We start from the raw sequence: 27,466 nt of genomic DNA on the forward strand, positions 1-27,466 counted from the left end.
ACGGAAAGGCCGGTACTCATTGGTCTGTGTTGATGACGTGACCATGCGCTCCCTCAGCTATGTGCAGCGCGCGGTGCTCGAGTTCAGCGGCTCGCTCTTCCCGCACGCGCTTTGTCTCGGGGACGCTGACAATGACTCGGTAACCAGGGGTTGCCCGCGAGGCATAAGTGCCAAGGTCACCGATTACATTGATTGACATATTCTGACCCCGCCCCCTTTGTTCTTTTCCCTCTGCAGCTCAACGAGTTGGTCTTGGGAGACACCAGTGGCAGACTGCATGTGTACAAGAATGACCATAGCAAGCCATGGCTGACCCGCTGCTGCTCTGGCATGGTGAGCTTCCGGCCTCCTAATCCATCAGCTGGATATCGTGTTCCTTCAGAGTACCTGCCTGCAGACCTGAGACCCCACCACACCTATGCTTTAACATTACAGCCGAGTTTTATTTATATAAGTTACTGATTCCCTACTTTTGTCTATTTGGGGTTTCTGCTATTGCCAACATGGAAGAAAGAAAGTATGTTTACAAGATACACTGCAAATCATTTGTAGTCATTTTTTAAAAAATTGATTCTCTTGCATTTACATTAGTATTTTTCTCCAGATATGTTGTGATATTGAGCAATGTGTGGAAAGTTTGCCCAGTTAATGTGTCCACATGGTGCAATCTTGTCACTTCACCCAACTGCCAAACATTTAAATAATCTGGCCACAAATGACAAAGTGGCAGAGAGGTGTCTATTCAGTCACCACACCAAGCAACTGTCTGCTCTGTGCTTTAGCCAATTTAGGATTAGTCTATCACCTCGCACACACCCACACTAATGGTGTTTATCAGCCTACTTGGATTGCTATCCTGACTGTTCATTCCGATTTGTCAGGATGTGAATGTGCTTTTTCTTGCATTCCCAAACAAGTGCCTGAGGAGACTGTAAGATTAAACTTATCATAAAGTATACATATAGAGTGTTTGCTGTAATAAAAATAAAATAAAAAATAGTTGGGACATTCCTTACTGTCAAAGAATCATTGTAGAGCACAGTGGAATAGTGACCATTGATTTATCCTGTGGTTTCCCAATTGCCACTTCACCCTACACCTTTCTGATTGTCACTTCATTGATTGGAATACCTTCTTTAATTGAGCAGGTCATGTTAGAGGTTCACTAAGGTTATGGCTACACAAGTGATTGTTCACTAATGATTACTGGCATTTCACAATAGGTCAAAATCTAATACAATCACTCTGATAAAAGATGTAACAACCAGCTCAGTGGATAGCCCACACAACTTTGTCAGGAGATGGCATACAATTTTGGGACACTTAACTGTAAATATATTGAAACTTGTTCTTTTGTTTATATTTCAGCTGACTTGTGTAGGTGTAGGTGATGTCTGCAATAAGGGAAAGGTAAGGGGAAGAGGTAGTGTCATTATCTTTATGAATTTGAGTATGCAATGTTCTATTTACCTTTTAAATATACTGCTGATAATTTGGCATGTCCACATGCCATAACTTTTTACAGGATGAACTAGGTATACTCTGATTCTCTATTTCGTAAAGTTAGTAATATTTTTTGTTTCTAATATAGTTTGTGCCTTTCTCAGTCATTGGATTAAAACAATTTTTGTATTTGTCTCTTCAATGCATTGGATGGGAGGTTATTATATTATAGAGTAGTACCGGTTGAATTTACAGTAGAGGACACCTTATATCTAATAAATGTTGTGAAAGGAATAAAAGTCTTTACACTTAATAACATGAAGTTTTTTCCCCCTGCTTAGCTAAACCAATTTTTATGTTGCGTTGTTCCAAGAGAACTAACGTTTTCTCAGTGTACCTAAACTATTACACTTTTCAAGACAAGATAGTGTTGTCACACAGTGCCATGTCAGATATGGTTACACATCAGTCAGTAAGCACCAGCCTGTGTGCTCCCACAAAAACACAAAACCATCCATCTCTTAACAGAAAGGAATATAATCAGCCTATACCACCACTGAGTACCTCCCAACTCCAGTGCATCTGCTTGGAGCAGTTAGATTTGGTTCCCGGCATTAGTATTTCCAGACATAGAGTTTATAATTGTAAACTGCTATTAGTGTGGCCAGAGATGCACACACACTTTGACAAGAAAACCCCAGTTATGATGTCAATGGAGTTTTCCGAGGCACGTCTAATATGGCTAGTGATACTAGCCACTATGTGTTCTGGGTCCATAGTAATTGTAGTAATTGAACTTCAAATGCCTGACCCTTGAATGTGGGTCTTGACAACTCTTAGTATAACGTTCGTGAGCAATTTTTATGCTGTGGAAATATATTTCATTGGTATTACTTACCTTAGTTTGGTATTGTTTTGATAACTTGCCTGTTCCTGTTCTTGTGATTTTAGTGTCGATCAGTTGTTCATGAAGGTGTAAAATTCTCCTTAGTGAGCTGTGGTGGTTTTGTTTTTGATTTCCCCACAACTTGTTTTCTAACTGGTGGGGGATAGAACTATTTGACTTTGTGTGAAAAATGTCTTCCGCTGTGCTTTCAATGTTTAGTTTAGCTATTGAGCACTTAAGCTTCTCCTGTATGGAAAAAGACAGTTTTAAACTGTTGTTGTTCCATATTTTGCCATCTTCCCACTTTGCCATGAATAGGCTTGCGTAGCTTGGGGTGAATTGTGTATCCATTGCCGTTCCCAGAAGGCTGCCCTTAGTAGTTGCCTTCGAATCAGAAATAACTGTGGTTCAGAATGAAATTCATATGCCTCTAAGAAGTCTATTTGTGCTTGTGGGAGACATGATTGGGTTGTGAGAAAATGTTTGTTGTATAGGCACCCCTTTTCATGATCATTGATTGTGTACTTATCACCTACATGTAATTTAAAAAACACTAAACATTATACCACTTTCCTCAAATCCCTTATTAAATAAAATTTCCATCCACCACATACTACCAAAGAATGTAATCTAGAATAATGCCCACCATTGTAATTAAATATACCCTGCCACATTGTGATTGGTTTATTATTCCCATCTGCATTCACCTAGAGGATTTAAAAAATCTTCCACAACCATTGTCATTACATTCTTGACGAAGTTTGCCTCAGATTGCGAATGAAAAGCGTTGGATATTCTCACCTTCTTTGTACACAGATTTCTTTCATCCCCTACTGCATTCGCACACCTGGCAACGTTTGGACTTAACTTCCACAACAGGAATCCCTGCGCCTCCCCACTACCTCAAACACACAACATAAACAGAAGAAAATCAACAAGAAGGATTGCATTTCTAAAGAGCAAGCTGCTCACAACCAAAAAACCACGGCTTCTGAGTTTAACAGAAGAAGCTTAAGTGCTCACTCGCTATGCTAAACAGTGGAAGATACTTTTCACATGAAAGTTTCTTTCCACAGCATAACAGACTAGACTAATATTGGTCAGAACACAGGAGGCATTTTGCATTTACAGATACATCACTGAAGATTGGTCTGTGTTCCATAGTCTACCTCCAGTACAAAAGATGAGAGAATTCCAGGTTGTGTACCCTCAATCTTGATATAGTTGCAGTAAACATTAATGTCGATGTCTTTTCTCTTACTGTATATCATGTCATTATGTGATACCAGTTGTAATGACATTTTCAGTCTTGTTATGTGATTTTTGGCGTGGGTGCAATAGTTTCTTTAATTCACACTGATCTTAACCTTTTCACTGGTAACTTTTTATTTCTATTTTTAAGAATTTTGTGGTTGCAGTTAGTGCTGAGGGCTGGTTTCATCTGTTTGACCTGAGCTCCAAATTGGAGGCTACATATGACCTGGGAGAGGAAATAAAAGCCACTTACACACAACATCTTCCTGCTAATACTAAACTTGCCCTCATAAGTGACATTGGTAAGAGCAAACTGAAAATGCTTTTTTTGTAGGAGGAAGCTTTACTTTACATTTTTTAATAATAACTGTTCAATTATACAGATGAGCAGAAATGTGTATTTGCATATCATATTAGTGTGCATGTGGAAAATGTGGTATGGCTTATTTTATTTTAGAAATGAAAACAGTTTTGAGACATTGCCAAACTGTTGGTAACTAGACATTCTGGTTTCCGCCCCCTCCACTCGACTGAAACCTCCCTGGCCAAAGTTACTAATGACCTCCTCTCGGCCAAATCCAGGGGCGACTTCTCCCTGCTCATTTTCTTGGACCTCTGTGCGGCCTTTGACACCGTGGACCACCCCCTCCTTCTGCAGACCCTTCTTTCTCTCTGTCTCTCCGGCACTGTCCTCACTTGGGTCACCTCATACCTTGCCAACCGCTCTTTCTCTGTTTCCACTCCTGACTCATGCTCACCCCCTTCCCCCCTCCTCTTTGGGGTCCCTCAGGGCTCTGTTCTTGGCCCTCTTCTTTTCTCACTCTACACCACCTCCCTGGGTGATCTCATCTCTTCCTTTGGTCTCCAGTATCACCTCTATGCTGATGACATTCAACTCTACATCTCCTCTCCTGACCCCCCCCCCTTCCTCTCTCGTGTTTCTGACTGCCTCTCTGCTAACTCCTCCTGGATGTCTTCACATTTTCTCAAAATCAACATTGCGAAAACAACTCATTGTTTTCCCTCCTTCTAAATCTTTTTACCCACCGTAAACTTTCCATCACCGTTAACAACACTACCATCTCTGCTGTTCCCCAACTCCGCTGCCTGGGTGTCATCCTGGACTCCTCCCTCTCTTTTGCCCCCCACATTCAATCTCTTCCCCACTCCTGTCGCTTCCAACTACGGAACATTGGCAGCATTCGGCCCTTCTTCTCTCAGGAGGCTGCTAAAACCATCATCCATGCTCTCATTATTTCCCGTCTCGATTACTGCAACCTTCTCCTCACCGGCCTCCCCCACTCCCATCTCGCCCCTCTACGCTCTGTTCTTAACGTGGCTGCAAGACTTATCTTTCTCTCACGCCGCTCTTCCTCTGCCTCCCCTCTCTGCCTTGCCCTCCACTTGCTCCCTTTCCCCTTCAGAATCCTCTTTAAACTCCTCACTGTCACCTACAAGGCCATCTCCATTTCCACTACCCCTTATATTGCTAACCTCCTCTCTATCCACACTCCCGCCCGTTCCCTGCATTCGGCCAATGACCGTCGCCTTTCCTCTGCACTGATCACCTCATCCCATGCCAGAATTCAAGACTTCTCCCGTGCTGCTCCCCTTCACTGGAACAACCTCCCTCTCTCTATCCGCGTGTCCCCCTAATCTTGGCTCCTTCAAGCAGGCTCTCAAAACCCATCTGTTCCTTAAGGCCTACCAACCATCCACATAACCTTATCGTTCTCATCACCTCCCACTTTCCTGTCTACTCTTGTATTTGAACCCCTCTACTGACTCCCCTTGTGCCTGCTGTCCGTCTCCCCTCCCCTTAGTATGTAAGCTCTTATGAGCAGGGCCCTCTTCATCATCACCATTTATTTATATAGCGCCCCTGATTCCGCAGCGCTGTACAGAGAACTCATTCACATCAGTCCATACCCCATTGGAGCTTACAGTATAAATTCCCTAATACACACACACACACACACACACACACACACTTCTGTCTCAATACCATTTCTTCTACTCCTACACCACTCTACTTGCTTTGCTTGGAGATATTGAAGTCTTGGCTATACTTGTTCTGCTCTGTACTGTCAAACCCTTGTATACTGTCTGTACTGTATTTTGTACGGTGCTGTGGACACCTTGTGGTGCCATATAAATAAAGAATAATAATTCAGCCAACTGTCTAACATTTCTAGAGGGGGTGTATCTTCAGCCAAGGTGCTCCATGATATAATTTCAGCCTATCACTTATATCAGGAACTTACTCTGGCGTTAGCAGCAGAATGAATGTTATGTCTCCTCTAACTTGCTCCAAATTTTCGCACCCTAGTTCTAGTTTTGCCTCCGTCACAGTGTTCACCAGACAACAGACTTTACTTCAGAGAGGACATTCGCCATCAGCACTAAACACTGACTGTTTTGTTTCCCTTGACTACAACAACAATGATCTCTAAGAAGGGGACCATTTAATATTTCCCCCCCCAGTTGGGTGGGGGATCTGTGGGTCCTCAACTAGTAAAGGTGGAGGGATACCCTATCTGTTGGCTATTCCCTTTTGGGTATTTTTTCTGAGCTATTCAAAGAATGCTGGGAGTAAATTCTGTTTTGGCCAGGCAATACTCTGCGTGCTTCTTCACTGGCATCCTTTATGCCTCTAATGAACATAGATCTGGGAATAGGCAACATTGATCTGCATTACACAAAATATTCTTTCAATTGAACCTTTGTAATATCATATCTATATGACAACTGCCAGTCTAAGCTTCCCCATTGTTCATCCACTCCAATCCCAGATTTGGTGTCTTTAAAGAACCTCAGAATTCATAAGAGATACAAGGAAACAAGGCATCACTGTTTTGCACGGTGAGTACAGCCTTGACATTTCCTGCGTAGTAAAAGCCAATGTAGAAATGGGCTCAGGAACTTCAAAATGGCCTCATGGGTCTCTCCCCTCCTGGCTCCTTACTCCACCTAGCTGGTCAGCTCAAAAAACCTTCAACATACATTTGCAATACTGTTTTTGATACTGGAAAATTTGTGAATAGAGTGGACCAACTCAGTGGCTGTATGGTGGACACTATGGCTGAAGGCTTTAGCAACTGACCTCAATTCTAAGAAATCACTTTTGGGCCCTTAATTGATAAAGGTGATATTAGTCATCGGGGGCAAGAACATTTTTCTGTCGCAGAATCGGACTCATCCAAACTCCTCCCACTTTAGTCCAAATTCTTTTTATGCTCCGTTTAAAATTCTTTGTAGAAAGGAGATTGAGAATGCTAGAAGTCTTCCAAGCAGACTGATGGACCTTGGCTGTCTTTTCCAGAGGGTGATTTGTGCTGGGAGGAGGGAGCAGATGCCATCTTTTATCATCCATTTAAATGAGTCATCTTTCACCAGTGTGGTCTCTGCATTGAGGAATCTTCAAGCGGCTCATAAGCATCAGGGGCATCCAGATGTAGAGCTAGTGGTCTTGAGGCATAACCCCAACATTCACGATTTTTGTGCTCCATAGCAGGATCCAAAGGCATTTGTTTTTGGATGTGATGATGAGCAACTAGTTGTTATCTCTGTTTGCTCTTCTGCCTTTATTCTTTTCCCTAGGATTTTAAAGATCAGGATGTAGTACATTCTGGTGATTCTATTAGCCCTGGATTGGCCAAGGATGGTTAGTATGTAGACTGTTTCAATTCATGACAATGGACAATCCACAGCAACTACCACTTTGTCCATATTATCTGCCCTAGGATTCCTCTTTCATTGGCAGAACCTCAGGGCCGCAAACACATCTGTGTTGAGTTGCAAGGGCTTTTCAGAAATCCCTTGATTATTCCATGGGCATAGGACAGTCATTTTCATCTTTGCCCAAGGGCCTTTCCTCTTGTGGGTGGTGCTTAACCTTATATACAGACTGTGTCCACCATTTAACTTCAGGGAGAAGCGCTAAGTAAAAAAAAAAAAAAATTATCGGTTGAAATCCATGAAGCTCTGCATGAGTAGGACAAGCCAATGATCTTACTAAATCATTCTATAACTGTGACCGGATGGGCTTACTTCGCCACCTGGTCTATAGGCAGAAGAGGAACGGAGGGGATGTTCTTCCTGCACGGTTTATCTTCATTTCTTTCTCACCATCAGTAACCAACTGTTACTGACCATGCCTACTGGTGTCACCTTGCCACCAGACACTTACCTACTGGTGATGCCAACGGTCTAATAGTTGTAGGAAAATTCGTCTGCCACCATTAGGCTCCTTTGTGGCACCTAGAACCGCTTACTTCTGGTATAGCTGCTGCAGTGCCTCTTTGCTGTGGGCTGACAGGTAACTCCTGACTTTACTATGGATGAGGACTGCTGGAATAGCGAGCAGAGCGTTGACACAGAGACAAGAGGTTCAACACACTACAGCTGGTGAACGGATTAGAATGTTATCTCTTATCTGTTGGTCACAGGATACAGCAGGTAATAGTCTCAGGCAGAATTTTAATGCAGTGATATTTTATTATTGAAGATTCCTGACAAGAAGTTTTACATACCAGTTAGTGGTACTAGTGATCATCCAGAAGATCAGATTGAATGATACATTATATGGTAAAACAGTGCTCTTTTTTATATAGTTGTGCAGCACTAGTCTGGCATGAGGTAACCCACCCTGCCTTCAGACAGTGCAGAAAACACATTTCTGCCACACACATGCCCATTGCCTCAGAAATCAGTACATTTCAAATACAGAAAAATAACCCAGTATCAAAAAAATCAAGACATTTGCAATGATATAAATTTGCGCCTGCGCTACTAATTGAAATAAGTTTCTACAATACATTATTTCTACGTGACCCAGCCACAATAACTGACACATTTCCACTTTGTATAGAACTGATTTAGGTTTCTCAAAGACCTGGTTCTTTCCCCCTCTCTTCCTCCCCATTCTGATTACTCTCACCACCTCTTGTTTGAATTGTCATCATTCCTGTAGCTAAAAACCTGAGATTGCTTAGGATCTGTTGTGCACTCAGTTGTACACAGCTCTAATTAATGCATTTTTTTGGGCTGTAATGTCTTTATTTACTTATCTGTTTGTTTGTAATGGCTCTGTCAACTTTGAAATAAATAAGTCTTTAAAAAATGAGATTACATCCCTAACAGCCAATGTGGGATTTTCTCACTTAGATGGAGATGGGCGCTTTGAGTTGGTTTTGGGATACACTGACCGTGTGGTCCGAGCGTTCCGCTGGGAGAATAACCCAGATGCTGATCTGGCATGTGGTCAGCTGGTGCCTCTGAAGAAGTGGTTGCTGGAGGGACAAGTAAGTTATAGAAACATGAGGATGTAACTTGTAATTATCAATTGGTGAAACATTCCATGATTCTCCAGGATTGCAAAAAATCCTGCCCTTAGAATTACACAGTTATTTTTTTAATGCTTAACACCTTTTTAGCTAGATGTTTAAACCTTTTAAATGGAAACTATTTAGTTCACAGAAGGTTGGATGCTTGCTTTCCTGCAACTTAATGTCTTTATATAAAACTTTGTGATGTTTGTGTGTAATTTTTAATAGTTCCTATAATATGCTGCTGAGTGTACAAAATCTGAAGTCCGGGCACGTATTTATTTAGGAAGCATGATGCTTACTAGGTGACTCTGTCATGTGCTTTCTTTCCTTTCATTGCAGGTGGACAGCCTTTCCGTAAACCCTGGTGCAGATGGCACACCTGAACTGATGGTATCACAGCCAGGTTGTGGGTATGCAATTCTGATGTGTACCTGGGGAGATGAATCCAGCTTGGGATCTGATGAGTCTGGAGTTGCTGAGGCAAGGTGAGAATATTTAGAAATTGCAGAAGTCAAGGGAGAAGGGTGCGGAACTGTAGTGTACCGTACTCTCAGAAAGGACCATTGGAAAAGAAAGCTGCCATTACTATCAAATATGGTCAATGGCATGACTTAAAAGACTTGAAATCACAATGGAATCTTTTCTGAAAATTGAAGCACAAGTGTCTACACAATCTCTCCCCACATTTTATCTGTTCCTGTTTTTACAGGGAGACATCTGTTCGTGATGTCATCCTCCACCAAACTTCTGGCCGCATTCATAATAAAAACGTTTCTACGCACCTCATTGGAAGTATCAAGCAAGGTAAGTGTTTATTGGCTGAATTGGTTGCTGTCTAGCCTTGTGAAGGCCAGTGATTTATCTTAAATCAACATATCTGACACTACAGCTTTAGATGGAGGGTGTCTGTACTTGAATTGTAGACATACATATTAAATGTTAACTAGAACTCTACTATAAAATGGGTAGTAGAAACCCATTATTATTCTGATTTTGCATATAAAACAAATACATTTGTTTGTATTCACTTCCCACCAAAGTGACACAAGGGCTCAAGAGCAAGGCAACTGCTATAGTCCACAAAGTGTTTTAGGCTTTAGTCAGCATATCAGTGGGTTACAAAAAGTGTTTTGACATAACTATTTCTTCAGTATGACAAGGACATTTAACCCCTTACAACCAGAGTTATTTTATACAATATGGATCAAAGCAAGTGCATATCTGTTTATTTTGTAATCTGCTCTGTTTAAAAGTTTCATACAAACAAGGTAAATCAATAGCAACAAATATAACTTGTGTCCTGCTACTGATATAGCTGACTGCTTGTATCTACAGATTAAAATAAAGAATTGTACCAGCACTGTTTACCAGTAGTACGGTAAAAATGAATGCTCATTTTTGCACACAAAAAAATCTGCAAGAGGTGTCTCGCGGCCGTTCCGGAGACACCTTGCGCGGATTGGTTCTCAATTGAATTTGCCTCCATAAGTCTTACATGATGTTACTATGCTTTCATCTAGAGTAAGTGGTCTCTGTGCGTTGCAGGCCACGGATAGATAGGGGTAATAATGTCTAATATCGCCACAACTTCGCTCATCTCTAATAAATTATAGAGGAACAATCATTCAATTTCATTACAACTACTTGAAATCAGGTAAAACAAATAATTTGAGAAAAATCAACACATCTGTCACTCACAAGTTGGGCCTTGCACCACCACCTACAGCCTACTAGGATATAACATCGCGTAGATGACATTCGGAGGTTGTAGTTGGAATTTAAATTTAACAACTTTGTATATCCACAGCAGAGTCTAAGTACAGGGACACTTTAGCTCCATTTTATAGATTTTTAGATCAGATGATAACAAGAAGTATTTATCCTCCACTGTGCCCACTCTTCTTCCGCTTCCGTGCTGTCCCTCAAGCGTTGCAGATCATGGTGGATAAGGCCCATCACCTTGATGTCATCAACGCTCTGCCCACAGTTCTGTAGGGTTTCAGAAGTAATACAGGCTGTGCTCATGTTTCCACTGGTCCTATTCTCCAACCGGTTTGAAGTGCAGTAGGCTTAGTTTGCTGTCATGTCAGGCACCTTGAACTTCCTGGCACCCATAGTTTCTGAGATTGAGGGGTGTATTTACTAAACGGCGGGTTTGAAAAAGTGGAGATGTTGCCTATAGCAACATCACATTCTAGCTATCATTTATGTAGTACATTCTACAAAATGACAGCTAAAATGTGATTGGTTGCTAAAGGCAACATCTCCACTTTTTCAAACGCGCAGTTTAGTAAATATACCCCTGAATGTTTAGACACTGTATGGTGTAACACCGGTGGTTGTCTTTTTAGAGGAATAGGTGGACTCACAGATAAACTTTGCCAAACAAACAGCACCTTCTTTTGCTGTTACCTCTTTCTGCTACTTTCTCATGACATTTGCCATTCAGGTGGGGGTTATAACAGCCTCAGGACTCAAAAAGTAGGTTCAGATGTGGTGATAGGATCAGAGCAGTTCCTTATATTTGTTAAAATTAACTAAATAACTTTAATTTGTAAACATATTGTATGTTTTGTTTTAATTCTTTATTATATGACTTTTTTTTATACTCCATTTGAAATAAATGGTTTGGAAAATGGGTCCAGGGAGCCATTAATGGGAAGAATGTGCATTTTTACCTCACAACACAGATTTTGTAGCATATAACTATGGCATTGTTCCATAATGTATCTAAAATTATATCTTTAATTTGACAACAGAATCTCTTTTGCACTGGGAGCCTATAACTTTATTGTTAGTCTTTTTGCACACTGTGCAGCAAGCCCAATATATTATGCCTTCTTTGTTCAGATCTGTTATCTCTCTTTAGGACCCACTGTGGGAAACAGAGAGGCTGGTCTGTTTGCACTCTGCACACTGGATGGTGAGTATTCCCAGTGTAGTTTTACTGAAATTCTTTATTGGTTTTAGATAATGAATTTGTGTATCTCTTTTATAAAATCCTTTGTAACAATTTTAGCTTGTGTGTCAGTAAAGCTAGGTACACACTTCAGGGTTTTCGTCCAATAATCGGCTCAACCAGCCGACATACGACCGCTCGTTCAAAAGTCGGGTCAGTGTGTGTGTAGTGACCCGATGGTCAAAAGTCTGCCCAAATGGACGATTGTCGCCTCATTTGGTTGGTCGTACCGTTAAATATTTTCGTTCCAATCTCGTTTCCGTTGTGTAGTGTGTATAAACTTTCAACCGATCCACGTCAATCCTCCGATACTTCCTCGACCTGGGGGGCGTGTGTATGTAAATTTGTGATGCCTGTCCCAGTCCCACGTGGTGCGGTAACCGCACATTAGAGGCTTGTGTTTTCTATAGATGTAAATTGCACCTGTCTGGCTGCAGACCATTACACGTGTATAAAGCACGTGTGTTATTACTGTTTGCATCTATGTTGGCAATCTATTCACATTTAACCTTTGAACTTTAACCTTTATAAACTATTAAAGTTATAAAGTCATATTAACCTTTATTAACTAATATTTGTAAAATACCCTGAATAAACCACACAGTGTTCATGCAACAGTTTTTTATTGCAGGAAAAAAGTACAACAATTTTTACAATATGACAGGTGAAAAAAAATAGTATTACACTTTAAAGGTGCTACTGGTTTGTGGCAGAACAGGTCTTGATGTCGCTTGGGTTTCTATTCCATTTGATTTCTTTACCTACGAAACACGGAAATGAAAAATGTTTACCATTAAACTTCTATATCTTTATATATCCAACACCAGAAATACTCTCATTTTCTCACCTTGCACACTTTCGGAGATCAGTTTATGGTTTGGTCCCGTGGCGCAATCACAATAATAGTGGGCTTAACCTCCATATATTCTGGAAAACAGGCACCATTTTGATTATTATAATGGTACAGGTATGTGCCCAAAGCATTTAGTTCTCTATACATGTTCACTGAAATACCTTCTTTCTTATCTTTTTTTATTTTTTTTCTTGTTTGATAACAGGTGTTACATTAGTGGTATCAGTGGTACCTAAACAGGCCTTTTCACCGTTAATTCTTCGTTCTGACAAACAAAAAATCTATGTTGCAAATTACATTGCTTCGTGTGAAACTAGAATGAAATAAAGTCCTTCAAACAGGTACACTACATGTGCTACTGACCTTTTTTAATGTCGTAGTCGTCCTGGACCAGTACTTTGACCATCATCTCCACCTCTCTTGGGCTCATTGGATTTGCTCTTCTTGAGTATCGCCATCTCCCACCTTAACTTTTTCAAATTTTTTTGGACCTTTCAGCACCATCTCTGACTCCGTCTCCATAGCTGCAACCCCCACTGACACTTTCTCCTCACCCGCAACCCCCACTGACACTTTCTCCTCACCCGCAACCCCCACTGACACTTTCTCCTCACCCGCAACCCCCACTGACACTTTCTCCTCACTTGCCATCGTCTCATGCTCTTCAGCGCCAGACAGGTTCCTCTGTCATTTTATACACTCAGACATGGGCGTTCATTTCTGCTGTGGACCAATCAGCGATGATGCCTGCAGAGAATGGAGCATTCCATTACATACGAAGGGATTTTATTATTAGGGAATATTCATTGCATTGCACTTTACCACTTAAATGTTTTTTTAAATTTTATGTATGGTAATAAACTTCTATTTTATAGGAATGAATGAAGAGACAGTGTTGCCATCTCTTTTTATGCGGCTTTGGGTGTTAACTATAGTGAAAGCTCTGCCCCTTTTATGCTAATGAATTTGGTATATTGTTACATGCCCCGCAAATGATGCTTCAGTGTGTACGAAATTAAAATCATTGCTCACGACAACATGGCTGTAAAAAGTCGCTAAAGGGATGTCCGCTCTTCCCTTTATCGTCTTAAACAAGGCTAGTGTGTTTGCAGTCCATGGACCGAGCGATCGGACCATCGATCGCATGTAAAATCGATCGGCATAAAAAGTTGGTTTTGCTTATGTCTCTTAACTCCTCATATCTTTTCATATATTTAGTCTTCATTACCCTGCCCTCTTATTTTAAGGTGTTTTACTGCTGTAAAATAAGTAGATCATTCATAGTGAATGCACAAGCTTAATCTTAAAGTCATTTTGTTTTATATCTCTTCTAGGTACTCTGAAGCTTATGCAGGGCTCCGACAGGCTCTTATGGTCAGTTCAGGTTGATCATCAGCTCTTTGCTCTGGAGAAACTAGATGTGACGGTGAGTCAGGTCCTCAAGAAATCTATGTTCACTTTTTTTAATACACATTCTTTTGTTGAAATGTAAACAATGTGAACATAAATATTATGAGGGATATTTATGGATGAGCGACATCTGCATGAAGTTGTGCAATCCCAAAGCATTTTTCAAGCCCTTCAGTTATTTCAGTCACCCTCCATCACAATCCACCTTCTGCATTACCCATCACTTGGTTGTGGTGAGGAGCATTATTTTCTTTCTTTTACTTTTTGTGCCAAAAACTATGCAGGCTTTTACTTATTCTGCATAATCTTGGAACTGTGCGTTGTAGCACCCGCTGGTTCACTTATCCACAGAATGAAATCGAACAGCTACACTCCAGTAACTTGTATCAATCAGAGGTGCACAAGGAGTTTGGTCACAAGATCAAGAATCACTAAGATTCTAAATTGTCACAGTCTCATTCCAGTTCTAAACTCTTTTCTTAAAATGGACAACTGAGAGTTGAACAGTTTCAGCCACCAGAGAATGGTAGCTTTGCCCAAATATATTACAAAAATGTATTTTTTACATTTTGGCTTCTAAATTAAAAGGAATCGCAATCAGAGGTCAAATCTAATTGATCAAGGACCATAAGGTCCATTGCATGCAGTCTGGCAGAGACTCTTAAATATCTTAACATCTCACTACTGTATGACTAGTTGCTGTCAAAATGAACATTCTTCCCAGGATTTTATACATATTCCATACAATTTCAATTCTAGTGTTCGCCTCAAATATTTTAATGATGCAATCCAAAATATATTACTTTATATGGCATAAAAAACACCCTCATGTAAAACGATCTATATTAGTTTGCCACTCATCAAAACTGTAAATAGCACCAAAGCTGCTCAGTTGATCTATGTTACCCATTGGCATTTTCCACTTAGAAGCAAGTACTGGGTGGACTTTTAAAGAGGAACACTCTACACCAGTGTTGGCTAACCTGTGGCACTCCAGGTGTTTGTGAAACTACAAGTCCCAGCATGCTTTGCCAATATATAGCAGCTTATTGCTGGAAGGATATGCTGGAACTTGTAGTTTCACAACACCTGGGGGTAAATGTATCAAGCTGAGAGTTTTCCGGTTTGTTTGAAAAACCATCAGATTCTAGCTATCATTTATTTAGTACATTCTACAAAATGACAGCTAGAATCTTATTGGTTGCTATAGGCAACATCTCCACTTTTCAAACCCGCCGGAAAACTCTCAGCTTGATACATTTACCCCCTGGAGTGTCACAGGTTAGTCAACACTGCTCTACATGGACAAATATTGAAATAAATAATTTTTGGGTCTCATGGCCTATGCGACAATTACAGAGTAAGTGTAACACTATTAGTAAATCACTCAAATTGTGGAATACACAGTCTCTCAGTCATGACCTTAGATGTTCCCCATCTGTTCTGACCCCAGTTTTAAGTCCTGAGTTATAGAGATTGCTATTTATGGAGAGGAGGCACTTTCATTTTTGTGGTGTCTTGTCTTCACCAGTGACACCTACAGTTAAATCACCACACCTTACACCAGTGATTGCCAACTCCATTTACTTCAAGGCCCGCTTGTTCGGCCCTCCAATTTCCAATAGGACTGCATATTACTCTTCATTTTAAGAATAAAAAAAACAAAAACAGCTTTATCTTCCCCACATTCCCCCAAATTCCACCACATGCCACTCAGACCTGCCACTTGTCACAAAATTCCCTCAGATCCTACTATACTCCCCTGCAGTACTTGCTGTTAGATTACATTTGTATTATTTCTGTTACTGACATGTCAGTGAGGTTAGCATTGGATTAGTGTTATGTTTTACACTGGTTCATTTAGTTTTTCAATGGAATATAGTTCCATTTTTGTTTATTAAAAAAAGAACAAAAAGATAGAAAAGAATCAGCCTGCAGGCAGTGACCGCCACTATGCGACTGTCGCTGTATTCTCCCGACGGGTGCGGCGCTGCCTCTGGCATAAATCGCGGGGACTTCGTCTGAGGAACGGCCATTTTCAGGGAAATGGCAAGTTTCCTGCTGAGGCAGAGGGGGGGGACGGACTTGGATTTTATCCTGCCACAATCTGGGCACAGATTAAAAGTGTAATGGAGACCCCCCCCCCCCCTGCTGATTGGTGCACTCCAAAGGCGGGAAAATTCAACTAGAATGTACCTCAGACAGACTTCTGACTGAAATAATGGATCTGACTGAAAAAATGCATCTGCTGCTGGTTTTCCTTCCTTGACAATTGCAGCGAAGTACCTCAGTGGGGGAAGTTGTTTTTGTTATGTCAGCAGAGTTATGTACGTGTATATGTATATGTGTATGTTTATGTGTATATATATATGTGTTTACAAAGGGCAATCTGTACTGAATTTTCACAATATCTTCCACTTTTACATTATTATTACCATAGCTACATATATTACTGTTTTGAGGCTATTCGCAGAGTCTGTATTCTCTCTGAAAGTTGCCTAATCTGTATTCTGTATTTCTTTTTAAAAAAAAATAAATAAATGTCTGATAAGAACAAGAATTCTTGTGCAGAATTTTATACCTGTTCAAAATGCTCTGCAAAATTACCAGTGGGGCAAACAGACCAGGGGGCTGAAAATGTCCTCGGCAGCTTAGTACCTCTTAGAGTTTTATTATAGAATTTTCTAAAGTTAATGGAGACAGTATTTTACATGAGTGTTCAGTCAAATTATTATGAGACATTCATTTTGTTATCCAGAGATTAATTTCCATACTGTTTTGAGGCAATAGCCAGGGTCAAAACTAAAGTGATTATACTATTATCTCTGGTGTGATTATTTATGGCCTGTCTGTTTCTTTTTAAATAATAACTTATAGTGGTTAAAATCTGAGGAGGAGCATGTCATTTTCATATAGGACTGCTCCCCCTTCACAAATTGGTATGTTCATTGAAGCCAATTCACGGAACTGGACAGTAGAGAGTTGAAGAAACTCCTGAGCAGTTTTACCTCACAGACACCGCTACTGATAAGCAGTATATACTGTGTAACTGAAAGGCTGGTACTACGGGTATCGCTGCTACTGACCAGCAGTATTCTGTGTGCAACTGACAGGCTGCTTTCTATCAGCAGTAGACTGTGTCTGTCTGACAGGCTGCTTTCTATCTGCGGGTACTCTGCCCTAGACATGGTTCTGGAGGGATGAGTGCCTTACATCAGTTTTGCCTTACATATATCTATACAAATAGATATCTGTAGAATATTTACTGATTCCTTTACATAGCTTAATGTTGAGATTCTGTTGATTATTCTGTTATATATATATATATATATATATATATATATATATATATATATATATATATATATATATATATATATATATATATATTCTATACACAAAACATATAGATATAATGGCGCTATTTACCACCTCAAACGAGGGAATATATCATTAGAAAGTCCAAGTTTAAAAAACAGTCCAAATCACTTTTGCTCCTGTATGAGCGGCAGCCTGTGAAGACCTGGAACCAGATGGTCAATCCGGAAAGAAGGGAGTAATCACTGCAACAGAAGACAGGTGGGGCGCCTCATAGTGTAAATCAAAATATAGAACCTTGGAAATGTATTAACATGCGTACCGTGAGGTTTAGTATGAAGATCTTGTCATATACTAGGTCCTCCTCAATGGCAATGCCTCTGGACCTCAGCTCAATAGAAAGATAATGTAGAAAAAAGCAAACATAGTGTAGTATTGTATAAAGTAACAACCAAGCTCGACGCGTTTCGTCTGGGTTGATCCAGACTTCCTCAGGAGCAATTCAATGATCATGAATTGCTCCTTGTTACTTTATGCAGGTTCATAAACCCGATGTAAGTGCTTTTATTACTTTGTCAATTAAATTGATTTGTTTACTACATCGTATTCTCTCCTATCTTATTCTGCCGCCATTTGGGAGAGTGATTGGTTATGGAACACGTGTTTTAACAAGGAAAATCCTGGTCTATAATTCGAGAAGTGCCATTTGGAAAGTGCTGTTTTCCTAAAAAATAATCTGGTACGCAGACTGTATTTATACTTTTATGTGAACGGGCTTTGTAGTGGGGTCATAAACACCCTCTTCACTATAAGTGATGGTGGTATTGGCACATGGTGTTGTCAACATTGTCTCACGCGGTGTGATTGATTATATATACAATACTACACTATGTTTGCTTTTTTTCTACATTATCTTTCTATTGAGCTGAGGTCCAGAGGCATTGCCATTGAGAAGGACCCAGTATATGACAAGATCTTCATACTAAACCTCACCGTACGCATGTTAATACATTTCCAAGGTTCTATATTTTGATTTACACTATGAGGCGCCCCACCTGTCTTCTGTTGCAGTATGTGTATATATATATATATATATATATATATATATGATTGTGTTAGGGAGTACAACTCTGGGTTTATACCTGTATAGTTAGGAGATATGTATGTGTGTTTATATAAACACATAATGCTATGTATACATACTTAACTTAAACTTTTTTCTCTGTTTGCTCCAGAATTGGACAGTATGATTAGCCAAGCAACCGGAGGTAAAAGTACTTTCCTGCCAGCGAATGTCCATGAATCACGAACTTTGTGTTTTGGGTTTGTTTGGAAATCCTTTTCTTGTGAACATGGACTATAAAGTTCAGCCCGCCAATAGAGGTAGACTCCTTGCAACACAGGGAGAGTCGCAAACTGGTAGAGATGCTTACTCCAAAAAGACGGCCAAATCACAGGATCTCTAAATAAATAATAATAATCCGCATAACGGGACCTTCCTCTGCTCGCGACTGCGGGGGTAGGGGGTCACCTACAATTATTCAAATATCAGTGGGTGGCATCCACCTGAGATATTTGGATCTTGGGGATCATGTCTAGAGTGGCAGAAGCACCGGGGGTTTTAGTCAAACCTGTTATTGGTGCCCAAACAGGACGGTTCGTTTCCATCAATTCTAAACCTCAAGGGGCTAAACCAACATGTACGAGTAGACAAGTTTCGGATGAGATCAGTCCTTTTTTTTTTTTTACAATAGGAAGCTTCCATTTTCAATTTAGGGCATTCCTCTTTGGTTTTCCACAGCCCAGACAGTTTTCACAAAGATTATGGCATTAATGGCAGCACGTTTATGTGCTTTGGGAGTGAACATTATTCTGCATTTGGACGATTTTCTCCTCAAATCCTTATCGGATCCTTTTCTCTATCAGCATCTGTCTATTTGAATTCTGGAGCAACACTGTTGGATAATCAATTATTCCAGGGGGTAAATGTATCAATGTCCGGATTCCTCAACTCCGACGAGATCGGCGTCTTCAGCGCTTCAAATTTAAAGCAGCGCTGCCTTGTAAAGGGAAGTTTCCCTTTACAAGGCAACGCCGCTTTAAATTTAAGCGCTGAAGATGCCGAGCTCACCGGAGTTGAGGAATCCGGACATTGATACATTTACCCCCAGGTATCAGTTGATGCCCTCAGAGGATGAGGTTTCTAGGATTAATAATGGACACTTTTCAGAAGATCTGTCTCCAGAACCTTCTCTACAGATCCCTACAACTCTCTATGCGGTTAATCCTGAGTCACCCTTATCCTTCCATGCGCTTGGGCATGGGGATTCTAGGGTTGATGGTATCGATGTTCAAATACCTGCCATTAGACCGTTTCCACTCTCGTACGTTCCAGTGGAATCTACTAAGACAATGGTTGAGTCCCCCTTTTTTCATCTGGAGATCCAACGAATCAGACTTTCCAGTGAGACTCGTCAACCTCTGAAATGGTGGCTAGTTCAAGGGCTTCTGATGATGGGCCGATCTCTTGTCCTGTGGTCTTGGATTCTAGTGACCACAGATGCGAGTCTGAAGGGCTGGGGAGCTGTTGTTCTCCAGCTTCGTCTCCAGGGTCTCTGGATAGACAAGGAGGCGCATCGGCCCATAGATGTTCTTGAGCCAAGAGCCATGTTGTTAGCCCCCCAGGGAGCTCAGTCTCTCCTTCGAGTAAAACCAGTCCACCTCCAATCCGTCAATGCCACCATATGTAAATTGCCAAGGAGGAACAAGAAGCGCAGGAGTTATGCAGGTAGTGGAACAGGTCCTCTTGTGGGCGGAGAAATTCGCTCCAGTGGTTTAAGCATGGTTTATTTCCGGAGTGAACAACTGGAAGTGGATTATCTCCGCAGGCATGCAATTCTTCCCGGAGAATGGGAACTGCATCCTCAGGTGTTTCAGAAGTTAGTCTGGAAATGGGGCCTGCCAGATCTGGATCTGATGGTACCTAGACACAATCAAAAGGTTCCAAGATTCTGCACAAGAACCAGAGTTTCTCTGGCTGTGGTGGTGGAGGTAATGTCCATGAGGTGGACTTCTGTTTAGAATATTATTTTCCACCAATTCCGATGATCCCGCGGGTTCTAAGGCGAGTACTTTTGGAAGGTCTTCCCGTCATTCTGGTGACACTGAATTGGCCCAGGCAGCTCTGATTCGCCAACTTGCTTCTGGTGGAAGGGTCAGGCTGGGCTTTTCCTCTCAGGCCCGATCTTTTCGGTCAATAACCATTTACACCATCTGGACTTGCTGGCCTGGCTTTAATGGTGTGGCTGTTGAAGCCGTCTATTGGCGGTCGAGAAGGTTCTCTTCCAGGGTAGTGGAGACCCTCATAAAGGCTCGGAAGCCTGTATCAGCTAAGATCTGTCACAAGGTTTGGAGGATCTATGTACAGTAGTGTGAGAAGAAGTGTCATAACTCTGCCTCTTTCAGATTAGCCATTTTCTGGGCTTTCTTCAGGATGAGTTAGAGATGGGACCAAGACTGAGTCCTTTGAAGATTCAGGTCTCTGCGCTCTTTATTTTCTGTCAGCGTTGGTTGGCTTTCCTCCCTGACGTTTGCACTTTCCTTCAGGGGGTGATTCATGTTCAGCCTCCCAACTTTCCTCCGTTGGCCCCATGGGATTTTAACCTGGTTATTGAGGTTCTTCAGCGCCCTCCATTCGAACCCCTGGAGTCGGCTGATCTGTGTTTTTTGACATGGAAGGTGGTGTTTTTGCTGGCTATTGCATCTATTCAACGGGTGTCGGAGCTTGGAGCTTTGTCCTGTATTGTTCCTTATCTGGTGTTCTATGAGGATAAGGAGGTTCACAGGACCGTACCTACTTCTTGCCAGGGGTAGTTCGGGCCTCTATAAAAGGGATTGCTCCTTCTGGGCCTTCTTCCTCTGTTAGTCTGGACGTGGTCTGGACTTTAGGGGTTTAAGTGGACAGGACTTCTGCTGGTTGCAGGTCTGACACTCTTTTTGTTCTTTATGATTCTCATAGGAGAGGTTGGCCGGCCACCAAGCAGACCATTGCTCGTCGGATTAGGTCTATGACTAAGCTTGCTTATGTGTGTAGAAATCGGCCTGTTCTTCAGGTGCACTCTCCCTGTGCGGTGGGGGCTTCCTGGGCTGCTCGCCATGGAGCATCTGCAGAGCAGCTGTGCAGGGCAGTGACCGGGTCCTCACTTCATACCTTTACCAGGCTTTTGCGTCAGTGGACGCCAGTTTCGGACGCAGTGTTTTGCAGGCTGGTAGATTAGAGCATTCCCTCCCTTAGGGGCTACTTTAAAAGGTCCCCGTGGTAGCAGTGTCCCCCAGAGCGGAGGAAAGAGAAAAGAAGATTTTTGTACTTAGTTTAAATCTCTTTCTCCGATTTCATCTGGGGAGACACAAGTACAAAAATTTTATTTTTCTTATTCTGTAGTGTTGTCGCTTCTTTCATAAACCTATAAATATACTTTTATAAAAACTGTTGTAAGGAAAAAATGTGATACTGTCCTCAACAACCAAAGATGTTTGCTTTCTATTCCTTAACAGTACTAGAAAAATAATCTAGAGTCGGATTGGTTATGGGTCACACCTTTTTTTTTCTTTGCATTAGTTTTTATAAATTTGATGACGTATTCCATTTGTGAATTTCCAGAATTGTGGTAGACATAATGCTTACTATTGGCCCAACTTTCGGTTAATATCTCTGAATTCAGTGGGTTCCCTTCTGCCTTGAAGCTTGAATTCTACACCACCTTGTTCCCATCTGGTCTCTTCTATTCTATTGATACCTGTGATCCACAGAGAATCTCCTTGGGGGGCCTCATTGATTATGATTTTCTTCTTGCAGGGTAATGGACAAGAGGAAGTTGTTGCCTGTGCATGGGATGGACAAACTTACATAATTGATCACAACCGCACAGTCCTGCGCTTCCAGGTGGATGAGAATGTCAGCGCCTTTTGTGCTGGTCCGTGCACAGTTTATCTGTCATTGTATGCCAGATTTTTTTTGTTTTATTTCAATTGTTGTATTCTTATAATTTTCTTAATATTGTTCTCACTAGGACTTTACGCCTGCAGGGGAGGTCAGAATAGTCCCTGTCTGGTTTATGTTGGTTTCAACCAGAAAATTTACGTATATTGGTCAGTGACACTAGAGAGAATACAATCCTCAAACCTTTTGCGTGTCTTGGAGGAAAATGAACAATTTACATCCCTTCTCCGTGAATTACATGTGGGTAAGTGCAACCTTTTTTTTGTGTTATGGAAACAAAGATTTTTTTTTTTTGTCCCCCTTCAGTTTCACTTGCCTTAGCTGGGTAAGTGAAAATCATGTTGCCTGCAATTTTTGAGTTATTTAATACATTTATGTGAGTGCCGGACACACATGAAGGCGCCTTTGCATGGTAACAATATATTAGTAATACACCTTATTTTTATTGTGTCAAATGTATGCAGATTAATGCAGGTCTGGTGCTAATTTTCTTATTGTATTAATAATAATGTATTTATATTGTACAGCTGGCGGTCATTCAGCTCCAGCAAATTCCTCCAGGAACACTTGTTCTACCATAGTAAATGTTGTCATTAGATAAAAGTTGCACATGGTTTAATGTAGGGGTATCTTATTCCAAAATATAAAAACTAAAAAAAAAAAAGCCATCTCCTAGCTATTGTCAAGTACAACTGCATTTACATTTGGGAGTGTCCCAGGCTACAACTATTTTGGGCTGTTGTGGGAGAAGGTATATAGAAAACAGGTTTTAATATTCCCCTATTGTATCCTAAAACATGTATATTTGGAGTCTCCCTAGATCTCCTCCTAAATAAATCCACAACTTAGTATGTAATTATTTTAATGGTTTTAGCAAAAGTTGCTCCTGCATTTCTGATTGTCTGTTATTTAATGGCTATCATTTAAGCTTTAGTGATTTTAATATATGAATGAATCGATTGTTGCTCTTTTTTACACAATACAGTAATGTTGTATACTCTGATTTTATTATATAATCACACTCTTAAATACCATGGGCTAGTTTAAAGTTTGTAATTGTATTTTGGGTTTTAGTTTACTCTCTATTGTTTTATTGTTAAGTTAAAATGTAGATAAGACTTGATACAAAAAAAAAAATATAAACTTTAAAAATAAATATCATCACAACAACATATATTACGTGACAATTCACCCCCTCCATTGCAGACTCTTCTCTCCGTTTTATGTCTCACGTTCGTCCACTGTCCTCCTACCTCTAACATCCCTTGTCAGGTCTTTTGCTGGAATCTGTGTGAGTGCTGTGGTATTTGTTCATGCACCAGCACGGACTTTGTGCCCATATCTGTAATTATTTGTACACTGCCCATTCCATGCATAGATTTTGACTATTGGTCCACCTACACCCACTGAGTTCAGTGTGGCCGTTATTCACTTTTTCAATGCCAAAGTGCTTAATATTTCATTTTTCCCTTTATGTTGTTGAAAATATCTTGGATATCATTTAGAGTTGGAAACATTTGCTTCCAAAATGTACATGTAAATGCGTGCCATAAAAATAATGCGATTTTTGTGGTTCGTTTGAGTTGCATGTATGCATTTATCTCAAAATAGCATGTTAGAATGTTCATTAAAAGATATGTTTAAAGTGTATCATGATGATGCTGCATACTAGAGTTTTAATTTATATTTAAAATAAATAAACACATAAAAAACAAAAAAAAATGAACAAAGCACCAGTGCTCATAACTACTTATGCAAGTAAACAAACAGCGTGGAGCCCCCTATAATAGCCACAACCAACACCAGACTATAACGGGGATAACCGCAGTATGGTGGGACATAGCTCCAGCCTGTTCAGCACGGGGCTGTAGAACTAGTAAAATATTGTTTAAAAAAAATGACACACAGTAGAAGAAGTCCTTTCATTTAAATAAACACTCCCAGTAATACCTCGTCCTCCACTTTATTAAAACGCGAAATGCAGAGAGATTCTGTTCTTATTATTTTCCTTGTGTTACTTTTTTGTTAATCAAGAACTTGCTCTTTGCGGAGTCATGATGCTTATGACAGGCCTGGGGTTTGTGCGCAAATAACCAATATAGAGTGGCTTCACTGTGATGGGTTAGAGTTTGTGTAAAAGGACCTGTGATTATGCCCTAAATGCGCACGCTATCCTCTTATTCTGTTCTCAGATACACTTGTTATAAAACTCGCACTTTTTCTTAAACAATGTTGCCTTACTCAGTCTTTTGACTACACTAAATATCACTTAAGCTTTACAGAATTATTTATCCAATAACCACTGTATCTCAGCTGTATTTCAAAATATATATTTGTTATAAATATCCAATACTCACAACCTGTATGTATTCAAATCAAAGTACTTTACTGATAACACAGAAAACCCTGCATTCACAGTTCACGCATATATCATAACATTGTTCAACATAACATAGTATATCAATATAAACTTAAGCCTAGGTTCACCACCTTTATTCCTTACACTATCCTTGCACTATTTTCTTTTCATATGTATTCTTACTGATTCTTATTATTTATAATATTGATTTAACTATCACAGATATCAAACAATAACTATACAGTTATATAGCTATATAAATAGTTAAACCAACATTACAAACGCATAGCTTTATAGATAGATATATTATCAATGATACTTATCAAATCCTTGTATCCTGGATCCAATTCTTTGTCTGCATTGTAGGGAACATTCCTGTAGTATAGAATCCTTTCCTGTAGCGTAGTGTATATTTTCTGTAGTATATTGTATTCCTATCCTTTTCTGTAGTGTATCCCTATAGAGTATATTGCCTTTTCTGTAGTGTAGTGTATCCCTATAGAATAGTGTATATTTTCTGTAGTGTGTTTTCTGTAGTGTACATTTTCTCTAGTCTAGTGTATGCTTGTTGTCCAGGGGGCAGGCAGCATAGAGAATGAGGGGGAGTCCAGTGTCTGGCTTTTACAGTCCAGACCCAGAAACTCCCAGCCTTCTCAGCAGCAATGTGTGTGTTCATAACACACACGTGGATGCTGCGTGTGGGCCAGGGATAATGATGTCATCATCCCCTGGCGGTTTTCCCCACTGTATGCGTGACTACTTGAGTCGGCACACACAGTGGAGTTTCTTGGCGTGACTGCGCATGCGCCATCGGCGTGTCCATGCACACGCTGAGATCGGCGCGTGCACCGTTTGTACTGCGAATGCGCAAGTCACGCATGCACAGTTGATCATTGTACGTGTGCGCTTGAGCAGTCGTCATGCGTGCTCACTGCTGCCCCCCCCCCCTTCACAGTGTGAGAAAGCCGTTCTGATTCGCTTTTTGCGTATAGACCCCACGTCTGGATTTAGTTGTATCAATGAGGTTCATTGACAAAAGGTATTAATGAACATGCACAGTACGGAAATACATGTTTGCAAAATTGTTATCACAATGCCATAGAAACTTATAGTGCTCTTTCTTAGTTCTTAGTACATCAAACTTATCTGAAAAAAGTTTACCCAAACCTCTTACTTGTTTAAGCTTTCTTATTGTAGATATCTACAGGGCTGCAAGACCTGCATTCTTTATCTTGCTCCAGACTTGTGCAAACAGACCATACATTTATCAATATTTAATAATGATTCTTGTTTCAGTCCTATTCTTCCTTGAATATTCTGGTCATTGTGTAGCAAATGAAGTAGTGTTAAACATGCTTGTGAACGAACTGAACAGCAAACTCAGAGGTGGTGCTGACCAGTTTTTTTGCATTGTCTTTCAGATGTGAATGATGTCTCTGCTGTTCGTGAACTTATACATCAAACCATGTACTTTCCTAATGGAGAACATAAGAGCTGTGCAGAAAAGAAGGGACCATTGGGAAGTTAAACATTTACACTTCAGCTACATGAATGCAATGTGAAGTCACCATCCATTATATGCCACATCTCTAGCAATAGAGCGTTTCTTTATTATGCTTGATGGCGTTTTCAGAGGGAGTATTTTTAGTGTAATAAAGGTTTTGGCCATCTTCCAGTTTCCACCACATAATTAGACCAGATAGAGTGGATTCTTGCACTGTAAATCCCTGTTTTCTGCCCCACTAGAATGAGCACTTTTAGCACCTTCTTTGTATGTAAAATGTTGTCCGTTTGCAGTCAGAGTGATGATGTTATATGACCACAGCTGCAATACATTTGTACACATGGCACTAAATTACTAATGTTTCTGTGTCCAAATAGAGCTAACTACATGTGGATAAGGGTAATTTTGTAGTTTTTGACCCAGTTGGCAGATAATTGGGATCCTGATGGTTCCTGGCACTGGACCCAGAGTCTATCATTGACAGCATAGTCCATTGATGGCATGCAACCAGGAAAGCATGGACAACATCTTATATCGCTGTTCTATGAGATCTTCAGGAAGAAGTTTCATTTTCATTGCCAGTTAGAAGGGATATAAAGAATATAATGTGCTTGGGTATCTGAACTCTCCCAGAGTTAATAATAGCGCAGTATGCCTCTCTTACACAATGAGAGCTGATATTGGATAAACACCAGTGCAAGGCAGGTTGTGCTTGATGTGACAATACCTTTTTGTGAGAAACCACCACTCTACAGTCTGTACACAGATATTTCTATTTCCTGGCAGATCACTTCCTATTATTGCGTGATGCAAGGTAGAGAATCTCCATCCTCCTAAAACATCTTCATAATGTCACCTGTCAACAAAGGAAGAACAGGAATATATTCATGCATAACTAAATAGATCAATATATACTCTTGGGTCCAGTGGTTGCTTTATAAAAAGAGCTGAAGTGTTTGCAGAACATACTAGGAGTTTTACTTAACAAATCTGCCACAAGTCCATGTAGTAGACTTGTTCCTATGATGCTGTAAAACAGAACAAGTAGCCCTCAAAGCCATCCATAAAATCAGAGCAAGTACTAGTAAATATGTTTTATAATTGTCAATACTTACAATTATTGCTTTATAAAGCAGATATTTGAATGTTGA

General features: G+C 40.4%; 1 protein-coding gene across 2 annotated transcripts; it reads left to right on the forward strand.

The window, feature by feature from the left end:
- On the forward strand, positions 1-27,466 carry ITFG2 (integrin alpha FG-GAP repeat containing 2). 2 transcript variants are annotated; one of them, XR_012691343.1, is made up of 12 exons: positions 1-139; positions 238-333; positions 1,369-1,410; positions 3,732-3,885; positions 8,750-8,886; positions 9,253-9,398; positions 9,623-9,717; positions 11,783-11,836; positions 14,060-14,151; positions 22,309-22,395; positions 22,523-22,696; positions 26,233-26,337. XR_012691343.1 is itself a non-coding variant. In XM_075209165.1 (12 exons), the coding sequence occupies exons 1-12, from the start codon at positions 44-46 to the stop codon at positions 26,337-26,339; spliced, it is 1,311 nt and encodes a 436-aa protein (XP_075065266.1). In that variant the 5' UTR covers positions 1-43; the 3' UTR covers positions 26,340-27,466. The 2 variants fall into 2 exon arrangements, 1 of the variants encoding a protein (XP_075065266.1); XM_075209165.1 differs by having other exon boundaries at positions 22,309-22,426; positions 26,233-27,466.

This window comes from Mixophyes fleayi, chromosome 4 (genome assembly GCF_038048845.1).
Source record: "Mixophyes fleayi isolate aMixFle1 chromosome 4, aMixFle1.hap1, whole genome shotgun sequence".
In the NCBI taxonomy this organism is placed as follows: Eukaryota; Metazoa; Chordata; class Amphibia; order Anura; family Limnodynastidae; genus Mixophyes; species Mixophyes fleayi.